General features: G+C 33.4%; 3 protein-coding genes across 4 annotated transcripts in view; 1 reads left to right on the top strand and 2 right to left on the bottom strand.

The window, feature by feature from the left end:
- The window catches only part of LOC104727092 (chromatin assembly factor 1 subunit FAS2), a 3,873-nt gene extending 1,093 nt beyond the window's left edge, over positions 1 to 2,780 (bottom strand). The window contains exons 1-12 of one of the 2 annotated variants that reach the window (XM_010446100.2): positions 2,563 to 2,780; positions 2,275 to 2,386; positions 2,143 to 2,169; positions 1,949 to 2,021; positions 1,606 to 1,709; positions 1,302 to 1,516; positions 1,129 to 1,225; positions 935 to 1,007; positions 710 to 798; positions 445 to 586; positions 246 to 346; positions 89 to 169 (exon numbers count right to left, since the gene is read on the bottom strand). In XM_010446100.2, coding sequence (XP_010444402.1) covers positions 89 to 169; positions 246 to 346; positions 445 to 586; positions 710 to 798; positions 935 to 1,007; positions 1,129 to 1,225; positions 1,302 to 1,516; positions 1,606 to 1,709; positions 1,949 to 2,021; positions 2,143 to 2,169; positions 2,275 to 2,386; positions 2,563 to 2,676 — 1,228 coding nt within the window. In that variant the 5' untranslated portion in view covers positions 2,677 to 2,780. Of the gene's footprint in view, positions 1 to 13; positions 170 to 245; positions 347 to 444; positions 587 to 709; positions 799 to 934; positions 1,008 to 1,128; positions 1,226 to 1,301; positions 1,517 to 1,605; positions 1,710 to 1,948; positions 2,022 to 2,142; positions 2,170 to 2,274; positions 2,387 to 2,562 lie in introns of both variants that reach the window. The other variant, XM_010446098.2, reaches the window with a different exon arrangement.
- Positions 3,511 to 4,268, bottom strand: LOC104727091 (cell wall / vacuolar inhibitor of fructosidase 2-like). Its single transcript, XM_010446097.2, has one exon. It carries the CDS (start codon positions 4,181 to 4,183, stop codon positions 3,638 to 3,640), a length of 546 nt encoding a protein of 181 aa, XP_010444399.1. The 5' UTR covers positions 4,184 to 4,268; the 3' UTR covers positions 3,511 to 3,637.
- On the top strand, positions 5,245 to 7,584 carry LOC104743576 (histone acetyltransferase of the MYST family 1). The gene is made up of 9 exons (XM_010446096.2): positions 5,245 to 5,593; positions 5,723 to 5,811; positions 5,899 to 5,958; positions 6,043 to 6,252; positions 6,358 to 6,426; positions 6,556 to 6,717; positions 6,809 to 6,902; positions 6,980 to 7,122; positions 7,214 to 7,584. Exons 1-9 carry the CDS (start codon positions 5,287 to 5,289, stop codon positions 7,415 to 7,417), a joined length of 1,338 nt encoding a protein of 445 aa, XP_010444398.1. The 5' UTR covers positions 5,245 to 5,286; the 3' UTR covers positions 7,418 to 7,584.

Here is a 12,147-nt window from a genome sequence, read left to right as displayed (position 1 = left end):
TTCTCCTCGCCATCTGTTGTAATTTTGCTCGGCAATGGCTGTTTATTCTCTTCGTTTTGTTCTGATTCAGCCTGTTTCTTGCTCTCACCTGGTCTTGCTTCGGTCATCAGCTCATCAGCTTTCCCTATATCATGCTCTTTCCCCTCACTGTCCACAGGTTTCTTTCCAACTGCAATTGAATTAATGGGTCAAATATCGGATTCTGGAAGGTTGAGAGTGAAAATACTAAGAGTCTAAGAGTAAACCTGATATGGGGATGGATTCTCCTAGTTCGTTATCTTCGAATTCAACTAGTGTGCAGTAACCATCTTGTGATGAGAGTGCTAGATACGAGGCATTAGGTGACCTATTGAACAAATGATTATTGATGACAATTCGAAACCTTGAATAATTATTGGGCTATAATTAGTTAGAGCTGAAGTAAATGTGTAATATTCTTTTTACCATGTTATATCAGTTATTGCAGCGTAGTGGAGACCTGCTAAGACTGCAACTGGAATGACACACTCTGTGTCATATATGTACACCGAATTTAAAGTTGCAATGGCAAAGACAAGACGGTAAGGAAGCTTGAAAAAACCCTCTTCTGCATGATACAAAATACCATTTAAGATCACCAAAATCAGCAGATTTAAGAAAATATGTACGTCAATGACGGCCTTGCTTTACTGTCGTAAACAAAAAACTTTTAAAATGACATAATATGTACCAGAATTTGAACCACGGAGTTTGAATGCAACAGGGCAAAAACGAACCACTACAACCGGTTTGCTGGCACCTGGAAGCTGCAGTGCAGGTCTGCTTGTGTAAAAAGGAAATGAGATGGTTTGAGACCTTGTCTTGTTTTATAAAAATCTCATTCATAAGCTCAAGCAGTTGACGTCACTTGGCTACGACTTCCAAACAAGAGATGGTGGTTTGATAATAAACTTACCTTGAAAGGTCCTTCCTAGAAAAGACATAGGTAGCATTCACTGCTTCTGATGTGGGTGAAACCTTGAAAGAACCTGGAAATGCAACACAGTGATGACAGGGACTGTTAGAGACATAAATAATACCCGAGTAATAAACAATGTGATGATCTAGCCCAACTTTCTGAGAAACAAGACTGGTTTTAAGGTATAATACCTGCTGGAATGAGTAAAAAAGACCCATCAGGTGACCATGATAATCTTCGAAAGAAAGAAGGCAATGTCTCATCATGAAAGAGATGGGTTTTTATTGTCTGCATAAATATCATTTCCAAATCAGGAATACTGTGTCTTTGTGATGAATTATGAAGAAGTTTCTCTCTCTCTGACCTTAGTTTCATCACCCCGTTGCTGATCTGCTTTGGTGATAACATGCTGGCAAACATAGTTCATTTTTTCAACACCTTTACTCTTTGTTTGAGGCATATTTACATATATACGGCATGTTCTGTCTGAACTAAGAGAGGCTACATACTTTGCTAAGGGATCCCAGGCAACACCTTGAACATAATGACAGTGGGCATCCAGTATCTGATGTACAGAACCTTGTAGCAGATACGGAATTCTGAGAATCAGAAAATCTGGAGCCAACATTAAAAAACAACGATTTATATACTCTTTTAACTTTGCTCACCTTTATTAACGTCCCATATAATGCAAGAGTTGTCCACTGAGCCAGAAATCAGATAAGCATCATCAGGAGACCACTGAAGATCCAGGACATCCTTTCGATGAAATCTAGCAGGGCAAACAAAATAATTATCTTAGACTACATTACTGCTCCAAAGATAATGGATGACTTTAGTGCCGCATGCTTCCCACCATGGCCTACTACTACATGTGATTGAGTCCATATTCTTACAACAATGTTACCAACCTACAGAATCATTCTCCCCTAATGATAGAACAACAGTATTCAATTTAAAGATTACAAAAAGCATGGCAGTGTAGCTAATAATTGAGATGAAAGGACTCACGATAATGACTTGTGAACTTTCCAGGACTGATTAGTTTCACTAGGATGCAACTTCCATATGATTAGCTCGCCTCCTGCATCATAACAAAAAAAAAAAAAAAACAGAACTGCGCAATTAGTTTTCTTGACGCATTCCAAAATATTCAAAATCACACTTGTATCATAGTAACCAGATATGTTCGTTCTCAGTCATACCGTCTGCTCCTGAGGCAAGTAGTTCCCCTGCACATTATCACAGAACACCCATCATGTCACCACTAGATTGAACATAAATTAACATGATTACAACTCAGATATAACAAAGAAAAGAAGCTGATGCTCCCTTACCAGATGGAGAAAAACGAATGGTATTAACAGCACATCCATGGTAAGTAAGGCTACTCTGGTAAGACACACTAGGAACCTTCTTCTCCGCTTGACCAGAATTTATCAACCATAGCTGAAATTAATGTCTCAATTTATTAGTCTACAGTGAATGCATATTCAACAATCATAATTCCTAAAAAAAAAAAAAAAACCCAGATTTCAACAATTGGGGTTTGAATCAATAAAATTCCAAAATTAACCTCTAATTGATCAAAATAAATCGAAGATTTGAGCTAGGAATTGCATAACCTTGATGTCGTAATCGGCTCCGGCGGTGGCGAGTAAACCGGAAATCGGGTGAAAATCGAGGGTTAAAACCGGCTTCCCATCGTGCCAACTAATCTGAATCGTACCTCCCTTCATTTTTTTCTATTAGTTAAATCCTGCACAATGCCCCCAGAATCGTGGCGAATTTTCTCGAGAAAATTTAGGGGAAAATTATTTTCTAGGGTTTATTAGTATCAGTGGGTAGAAGAAGAAGAAACTGTCTCTCGCAGTGGCGCGTCTTTTGGGCGCGAAAAAAAATAGTCTACGTGTCGAAATGACGATTCTATCACCGACTATCCCGGTTTAATCTATAACCGGTCTGGTTAGTGTTTTGTCACTAAACTCCATTTTGACATTTTTTTTAATTAAACCGTCAGATTGCCGTGTTCTATTATTAGCGAGAAACTGTAGTCACTGACCTACGAACATACACTACTCTCAATAATTTTATATAAATGTTTTCCACCTAAAATTCAATTTACTTTTGTTTATAAAGTCACACATCTTTTGCTTTTGAAATTTTTGATTCGTATATCAGTCGACGTCGTCCTAAAAGCAGTACTAGTAGTAGTAGTAGTTATGTGGTCGATGACTATTCCACCTTTAAAAATATGTATACGACGTTACCTTTCTCTTTATAAGATGACACTTTGAAGACCACTTTTAAAGACCCTTATCGCAATTTTTTTAAAGTATAAAACATCTCCGGAGCGATGGTAACACGTATAATGCATATAGATAAAGCAAAAGTTACCTAGAGATTAGATATATTCAATCAAACAATTATAAAAAATATCTCTACTTCCCAACTCCTCTTAATTAAGAGACTTTTTCCCCAAATCTTTGGCACTAAGCACGACTTATGATTTTCGTTTGATTAGTAAATTGAGAGTTAAATATTGTAGTCAAATATTTTTGGCAATTTGAAAGTAGTAGCGAAGGAGAAGAGTAATATATAAGAGTAACGGTAGTAAAAAGTTGCAAATTCCATATTAAAATACATTTAACACGATAACTTAAACAGAGATTTTACCAAAGTTAAAATGCAAAATGTAAATTATTCAACAAGGCGATCAAGAATCCCGGAGACAACACCACAGATACGTCTCAGACTCTGTTCACGCCGACGAATCTCCACCGGATAAGACAGCCCCTTAGCTCGGCGGAAAATATTGCGGCAAACATTAGGATAATCCTCCGCCGCCAGCACATGCATGGAAGCATAGTCATAAGCTTCACTATCAAGATCTTGAATTGTTTGGCGGAGAGAATCAACGGCGAGAGCATACTTCTCGGAGCAATCTTGTAACACCTTTTTAAGGACGACGTCGTTCGCGGCGGATGTTAGGTTCCCGGCGATGTAAGTTGCAGTGGAGGTGGCGTTTGTCATACCAACGCCAATCATAATGGCTGCGAGACCTTTTGTGTCGGCTGTGGGACTTCTTGGGTCGGATTTGAGAGCCGAGACACAGAATTTGTAGTTGTTCGTGGTTTTGCAAGTTGATTCGATTATTGTCGCGTTGGATTTGGCTGAGATTAGGGTTGGTGATGAAAAGGATAGGGTAAAGATGAGGAAGAGGAGGAAGATAAGAGAAGAAGCCATTTCAAGAAGAGGGGTTTGAGCAAACTGTCTTGCGGAGAGAGATAGAGATGGAAGAAAGAGGATTCTTGTCTTATATTTTGAGCAGTTTCTTGATATTACGTATTTTAAAAATATATAAAAAAAACAAATACTATTTTTGTTTATCATTTGTAGTTGCAAAATAAGGAATGATTTTAGTACCTTTTATTAATTTTTACGTGGTATGACAATTAATTGCAATAGCACATTAACTACGTTAACCATGACATTTAGTCCAATAGATTATGCTAATATTATGGCTGTTACAATTGGGATTCAAATTTACAGGATACATATTGTTGCTATATATATAATAGCCCTATATGAAAACAAAAGAATGCTAAATGTGAATTAGGTGATATTTCTTTTTGTCAAGATGCCATATAACGTGTTTACATGTGAACAACTGAAATAAGAATCAATTTGTATTCTTTCTTCATTCGAAAGTAAGTCATACATACACATTAGTTCATTACCCGAAAATAAAAAATAAAATGATATGTAAATTCTCACTTACAAGATACAATAAAGTGACCATGTGAATCTCTTTTTTTTTTTTTTGTTCTTTAAAATCATTTTGGTTAATTTAGAGGGACATGGTGTGCGAATCTATGACCATAACTTCAAGGACATGATGATGAGTTGTGTTTGGTGTTTGCTTCTTGGAACCTTGTGAGTTTTTGATCTGTGAATCTTGTGATTAGTACGAATCATAAAGCCTTGTTTGGCTGTTTCCCATTCACGACAAAAACAACTGACTCTGTCACTCGTTTTCTTCTTATTTTAGAAATTATTTTATCTCATAGTACTCGTTTTTTATAAAACTCTTAATTCTCCAACTAATCATTATCGTTAAAAAAACTTTTTAACCTTAACCCTTGGCGATTATAAAAATTAAACCTTAAACTCAACAGTTATAAACGTGTATTAACGGTAATAGATATACTCTAGGCCCATTAAAAGAGATAGACCCAAATTAGCTTTAAAGCAATTAATGGGCTACAATAGTTTACAAATTGTGTTCTTAACCCGTATGAGTTAAAATCATCAACCCGGAAAAAAAATCTCCGACCCGATTGAAGAAAATGGGATCGTCTGCGAATACAGAGACGGCGATGGTCATCGCATCACCGGCTTCGAACCACAATAATCCGGTAACCAACGGCGGAGGTGCGATTACGAATCATACTCCTGGTCCGATACCCGATCTCGTGATCTCAGAATCGGATTCGTCGAAGAAGAGAAGAACAGGGGTGCTTCCGCTCGAGGTTGGTACTCGCGTGATGTGTCAATGGAGAGACGGGAAGTACCATCCGGTGAAGGTTATCGAGCGCCGGAAGAATTATGGTGGTGGCAACAATGATTACGAGTATTACGTTCACTACACTGAGTGTATGTTTTTGTTGTTTCCTTTCTCTTACCTAATTTTGTGAAATCTAGGGTTTAGGGATTGGAGATGAAATTTTGGAAATTGAGATTCAAGTTGTTTGATTTATCATGACACTCTTGTGAATATTGCAGTTAATAGAAGATTGGATGAATGGATTAAGCTGGAACAGCTAGACCTTGATTCAGTAGAGTGTGCTTTAGATGAAAAAGTTGAAGACAAGGTAGCCATTTTTTTTTTTTTTTCAAATTCTTGAGCTTTCTTCTCTGTGATTTGCACTGAAACAGAGAAAGCGTGTTTGTGGTAATAGGTGACTAGCTTGAAGATGACACGGCACCAGAAACGGAAGATTGATGAGACACATGTAGAGGTAAGTGATTGTCTTGTCTATCTTTAGTTTGATGAACTGTGTGTCAAGTTATATTCTGATGTTTTTTTTTCAATATTTGTAAAGGGTCATGAAGAGCTGGATGCTGCGAGTTTGCGTGAACACGAGGAGTTCACAAAAGTGAAGAACATAGCAACGATTGAGCTTGGGAAATATGAAATTGAGACATGGTACTTCTCTCCTTTTCCGCCAGAATACAATGACTGTGTGAAGCTCTTTTTCTGTGAGTTTTGCCTCAGTTTTATGAAGCGCAAAGAGCAGCTTCAAAGACATATGGTGAGTACTTTATTGTTTTTTCCATACATACCCTTTATGGTTCATTCAAGTTGTATTCATTACTTTTTACTTGACTTTTTCGTCAATTTTCCTTTTTTAATGCAGAGAAAATGTGACCTGAAGCACCCCCCTGGGGATGAAATCTATCGAAGTTCTACTTTGTCAATGTTTGAGGTAATATCCTGAGGTTTTTATTTTATATCGTATGTTTTCTAGCTTTCTTATACATGCAAGGGATATTCATATCTTCAGCATTGTCACATACGTTTCCTAACCCTGGGAGTTTTTTGTAATATCGTACAGGTGGATGGCAAGAAGAACAAGGTCTACGCACAGAATCTCTGTTATCTGGCGAAGCTATTTCTTGACCACAAAACTCTTTACTATGATGTTGATTTGTTCCTGTTCTATATTCTCTGTGAATGTGATGATCGTGGATGTCACATGGTTGGATACTTTTCAAAGGTTTAGCACTCTTTGGCTCTTGGGTCTGTTATATACATATTCGGTTTCTGTTTGATAGTGTGATGAAAACTTGCAAGTTCTGTTGTTACAGGAGAAACACTCGGAAGAAGCTTACAACTTGGCTTGCATCCTCACCCTTCCTCCTTATCAAAGGAAAGGCTACGGAAAATTCTTAATAGCCTTCTGTGAGTTTTTTTTTGTTCTCTTGTTATTTTATCTCACATCTCTCTATGAAGCTTACACATTATGCCGCGTTATACAGCCTATGAACTCTCAAAGAAAGAGGGAAAAGTCGGGACACCAGAGCGACCCCTCTCTGATCTAGGCTTAGTGAGTTACAGAGGTTACTGGACTCGGATTTTATTAGACATCTTGAAAAAGCACAAGGGTAACATATCTATCAAGGTACTGTATACATAGGCATCTTTTATTATGCTTTTAAGCCTATCCAACAACAGGTTATTTCTTAATGTCTCTACCATTGGACCAAATGTAGGAGCTGAGTGACATGACCGCAATTAAAGCAGAAGATATATTGAGCACCCTTCAGAGCTTGGAACTGATACAGTACAGGAAAGGACAACATGTGATCTGTGCGGATCCTAAGGTACTGGATCGACACTTGAAAGCGGCAGGCCGTGGTGGCCTTGATGTAGATGTTAGCAAAATGATCTGGACTCCTTACAAAGAGCAGAGCTAAGAGCCATTACACTTCAAAATGGTCATGGTGTTCTTTTCGTTTGCTTAATCCTTAAGATAACTTCTGTCTGTAAAAAATTAACACGCTCTTCGTTCACTAGATCTTGTAACCGTAGAAATATTTTGTCTGGATCAGTAGTAAACTATGATATTTCGTTCTTGTTTCCATTATAGCTGACAATAGTCTGGAAGAAAATTTTGAATCTTTGAATGGCCATTGTAATTGTAAAAATACATGATCTCGTACATGTCCCAGGATTAATCTGAGAAATATGTGGTAACTATAACTACGATGACTATGCCCATCTAATGATACGGAATAAAATTTGAATGTTTTGAAGAAACCAAAAAAAAGTTGGAAATATATTAGTTAGGGTTATCTGTGGCTCTGTGCTGCTTTGAACTGCAAATACACTCTGGGTATGGATTCTCATAAAACGCTTCTTCAGTTCTGAACCGGGCACGTCCTTTGATCCCCTGTGTTGGTCCTTTCCTTCTTCTCGGTGCACCTTGCCTGCAAAACCGATGAGAAGAATGTGTTTCCACATCAAAGATGATGATTTAAAAAAAAGGTTTATTGTAATTCTGACTTGTATAAAGCAAACATATGATTATTTTGTTACATTTGCTTCACAAGATTGGACAACTTGCAGTTTGTGAAGCAGTTTAGTTGCAGTTCAATTTCAATTCCTTCTTTAAGGGCATCTCCAACAAGCCCTTAAAACCTCAAATTTTGAGGTTTTTGACAATCCAACAAGTCTTCAAATCTTCAAATCAAAACTACTTTTTATTTTCAGTTTAGTCCTTAGATTTATGTCTTTCATAATTAATTGTATAAAATTTAATTAAGAAAACTTAAGCACACTAAAATAAATTTAATAAACAAAAAATAATTTGTAATATTAAAAACAAAGTTTACAAAATAAAATATAATATTAAAACAAAGTTACAAAAAAGATACATTAAACAAGATTCTCACAAAATAAAAATACATTAAACAAACTTAACACAAATTAAAGCAAAGTACACATAAATTACTTGAACACACATATATTACATATATTACAAGTTGACCAAAATACTAGTAATTAGGTAAATCGGATCCTGAACCTCCCAAATCACAAAAATATTGTCCATAAATATTTTGAGCAGATGAAGGTTGTTGTTGATGCTCTTGAGTTCTTTTTTGTATGATTCTTGCTTTCTCAGATTGCATAAACTCACTGTGTATTGTCATCAAGAGAGTCTAAATTTGTTTGTAATATCCTATCATCTCGTTCTAAATTTGTTAGTAATATCCTATCATCCTGTTCACGTGTATTGATCACATCTGGGAGCATTACGGAAATAATGCTTGATTAATTTGCTATTTCATATGTAACTTTGTAAAATTTATGTTTATGTGTGTTTTATCATTAATAAATGTACGTATTCAGGCAGTTTTTTCAGAGCGGATAGAAAGCATGCGCGAGGAGGCATTTTCTTCGTCACACTTAAAAACAGACATATATTACCTTAGTAATATAAAAGTAAAAATGTGTGTTTAATGTCTCACATCGGCTTAAATATTTAAATATTGATTCAGATTCATATTATATATAAGATCAAAATGAATCTAAACCCGAATGAGCATGAAGCTTCACTTAATAATCTAAATTTAAAATTTTTATATGATTAGTTTGGTTTTCAAAAGTTGATTTTTTAATTTTATCCTTTATAATAAGAAGTTTAAAATATTATAATTGATATATCTAAACTTAATAAAATGTCTAAAGTTATGAATATTGAAACATATTAAAAGTTAAAAATAACACAAACGAGTTATATTACATGACGGATTACAAACGAGTTTGAATCGATATTATTAAAAATTAGCGTATCATTAATATGATACTTAAACACGGGTTAAATCTTTATTCTACTATTTTTTAAACAATATTAGTATAAAATAAGTCGGATAAACTGATTTAATTAAGATTAGTATATGCACTCACAAAAATATATTAAATAAACTCCAATAAAATCTGTAAATTCTAAAAATAATTCTAAATTTAAAAATTAAATAAATAAAAGTTTAAAATCTAGTTTATGAATATCTTTCTCACATTTTCATATTTCTAAACGTTCAATTGAAACTCAATAAATCTGAGTCAACAAAAAATACAAGGAGGGGGGGAGTGAGAAGTTCTTGTAGGGGTCATAGAAACAATTTTACTAAGTTATGGTCGCGAAACAAAAATAGTGAAAAATAGCAGGGTACAATGAGAAAATTCGCAGAAAAATTAAAAGAGGGGTTAGGGCTTAATTTATGTTGTGATGTAGGGGCGTCACATTTTTTTCTCCTTGATTTCTTTTAGGGTTCATCCTTCTTGCGGATTTCAATATCTCATTTTCTCATGGAACCCGTGGAAGTTGCTGTATTTTTGGACGGGAACACACTCAAACCGGCAGATTTTCGATTTCAACAACCCTCTTACTTACCTGGTGTCATGCGTGGCTTTGAACCCATAACGAGAGATTTGAAATTGATCTGCACTATAAGTACATTTTTGTGGATCAATGCAAGGATTTCATTACTGAGGAGCAGTTATATTACTATGAGTTTAACAATTACTCTGTGGATTGGACCCATGTCAGACGGTATCTCTGCAAAGAATGTAAAGAACAAACAAAAATGAGGACCACTAGAACACATAATGCATTATTATTGGTTGTTAAAAAAAATTTTACTTTTAATTTCATCCTAACTATTTAACATCATTTATTTTATAGTAATCAAATTTTTTATTTTATTTTGCTTTACATCAAAATTTATCATTTTTCATAATCTATAAACAGAGACTTGTTTTATTTTATTTGAATATATAAAAATAAAATAATAAAATAAATAAATTGAAGTGTTAAACTTTATTAAACAAAACTATTGTAGATGATAAAAATTGAATGGATGTTGAATCATTAGGTGGAGAAAGGAGATGATGATACTGAGTGTTAAAAAGTAAAAAGTAAGGTGTTAGAAAAAAAAACCAATGTATATAGTCTTAGTTAATATTGGGTTTTAATTACATACATCATTAAAATAACGTCTGTGTGGTTTATGCTCTGTCAATTGTGAATACAGTGGGATCAACAAGATACACTTTATGAAATAAACAACTGATAATGTCTTTTGGGGCCGTATAAAACCAGACATAGGCCAAAGAACACAACTTTCGTAACTTATTAATAATCTCTTTTGGACCGTATTAAATCAGATATATATATATATATATATATTTTATTATATAAACCTTAGTTTTCATAGTTAGTAATTCATATAATTGCAATATGTGTCAAGTATATCGATAATATTTTGACATGTGTGAAAGGAAAATTTATTTAATAATTATAAGAAAATTAAGAAATCCTAAAAATAAAAAGACTACAATTAATATTTTTGAAAGTATATAAAACCAAAGTTAATATATTATATTACTAATTCTAATAGGAAAGTTAATATTAAATTACTAATTTCAATAGGAAAATATGTGCAATTAGTAAGGAAAATATTTGCAATTTAATTGTAATTATTATTTATTATAATCATATAGTAAAAAGAATTTTATACAGAAAAGTGATGAAAGTATGAAAATATTTAATGTGTGAAATTAGTGATTAACATAATGTAAGAAAAATAAGATAATCAAAATAAAAAATTAATGTAATTTTCTTAAGTTTTTCAATTGGTGAATGATTTGATAGTGTATTCAACATTATGTTGTTATATAAACCTTGTCATGTGTGAAGTGACCTTAGTGCAGTGGCAGGAGGTAAGTCCATTTGTAGAAGGCACCATCACACCCGGGATCGAGTCCATATAAGAAATTAAAAATTAAAACAATTTAATGAATATAAAAAGATAGTTCATATAAAAAATAAAACTTATTCTAATTTTAAATTACTAATTCTATAAAAGAAAATTAAGAAAATTATACAATTAATTACTATAATACTATAATTAAATAAAATGTACTGTTAATTATTAATCCTAAAAGAAAAAAGATTGTAGATATTCACCTTTACATAAACAAATAATTTTCTCATAATAACGTCTTTGAATTTTTGGTTAATTTATGATAATGTTGGACAAGTAGTAAACCTATTACTTATGAGATTACAAAATACGAAACAAATATATTTAAGATATTGTTACTTTTTCAAATATGAAATAAAATTAATTTTCAGTTTTTTTTTTGAGAATGATGTTTTATTAATTTTTAGTTTTTATAAAATAGTAAGTAAGATATAAATTTGATACAATGCACTTTTTTTATATATGAAAATTATAAATGTTACTCATTGGGATTAATTGAGTGCATAGAATTAAAATCTAATTATATTATCATGTAATAATATACAAAAAATTGTATTGAAAGATGGAGTATATAAATTCTAAATCCAGTTTAAAAAAAATCAAATGAAATAAACTAATATTTTGAACACAACTTAAAATTTCACATATTTTTCTTATATCCACGCAATATATATTACTTTCCCCAAGATGAATATATATCAAGCTCTTTGCTTGCCAATTATGACCCCGCAAGATCTTCAAATTGCGTGCAAGCTGCAACGATATAAAAAGGACAACTACAGCGATCTAAAATAAAGCTAAGAAGAATGTCTCCCATCATTCACATATATTAATGCACCCATAGATGAATTATGTATTCAAAAGCAGACACACTTGAA

This window comes from Camelina sativa, chromosome 11 (genome assembly GCF_000633955.1).
Source record: "Camelina sativa cultivar DH55 chromosome 11, Cs, whole genome shotgun sequence".
In the NCBI taxonomy this organism is placed as follows: domain Eukaryota; kingdom Viridiplantae; phylum Streptophyta; class Magnoliopsida; order Brassicales; family Brassicaceae; genus Camelina; species Camelina sativa.
The sequence above is the reverse complement of the archived record's forward strand: the minus strand, read 5'-3'. Positions and strand labels throughout refer to the sequence as shown.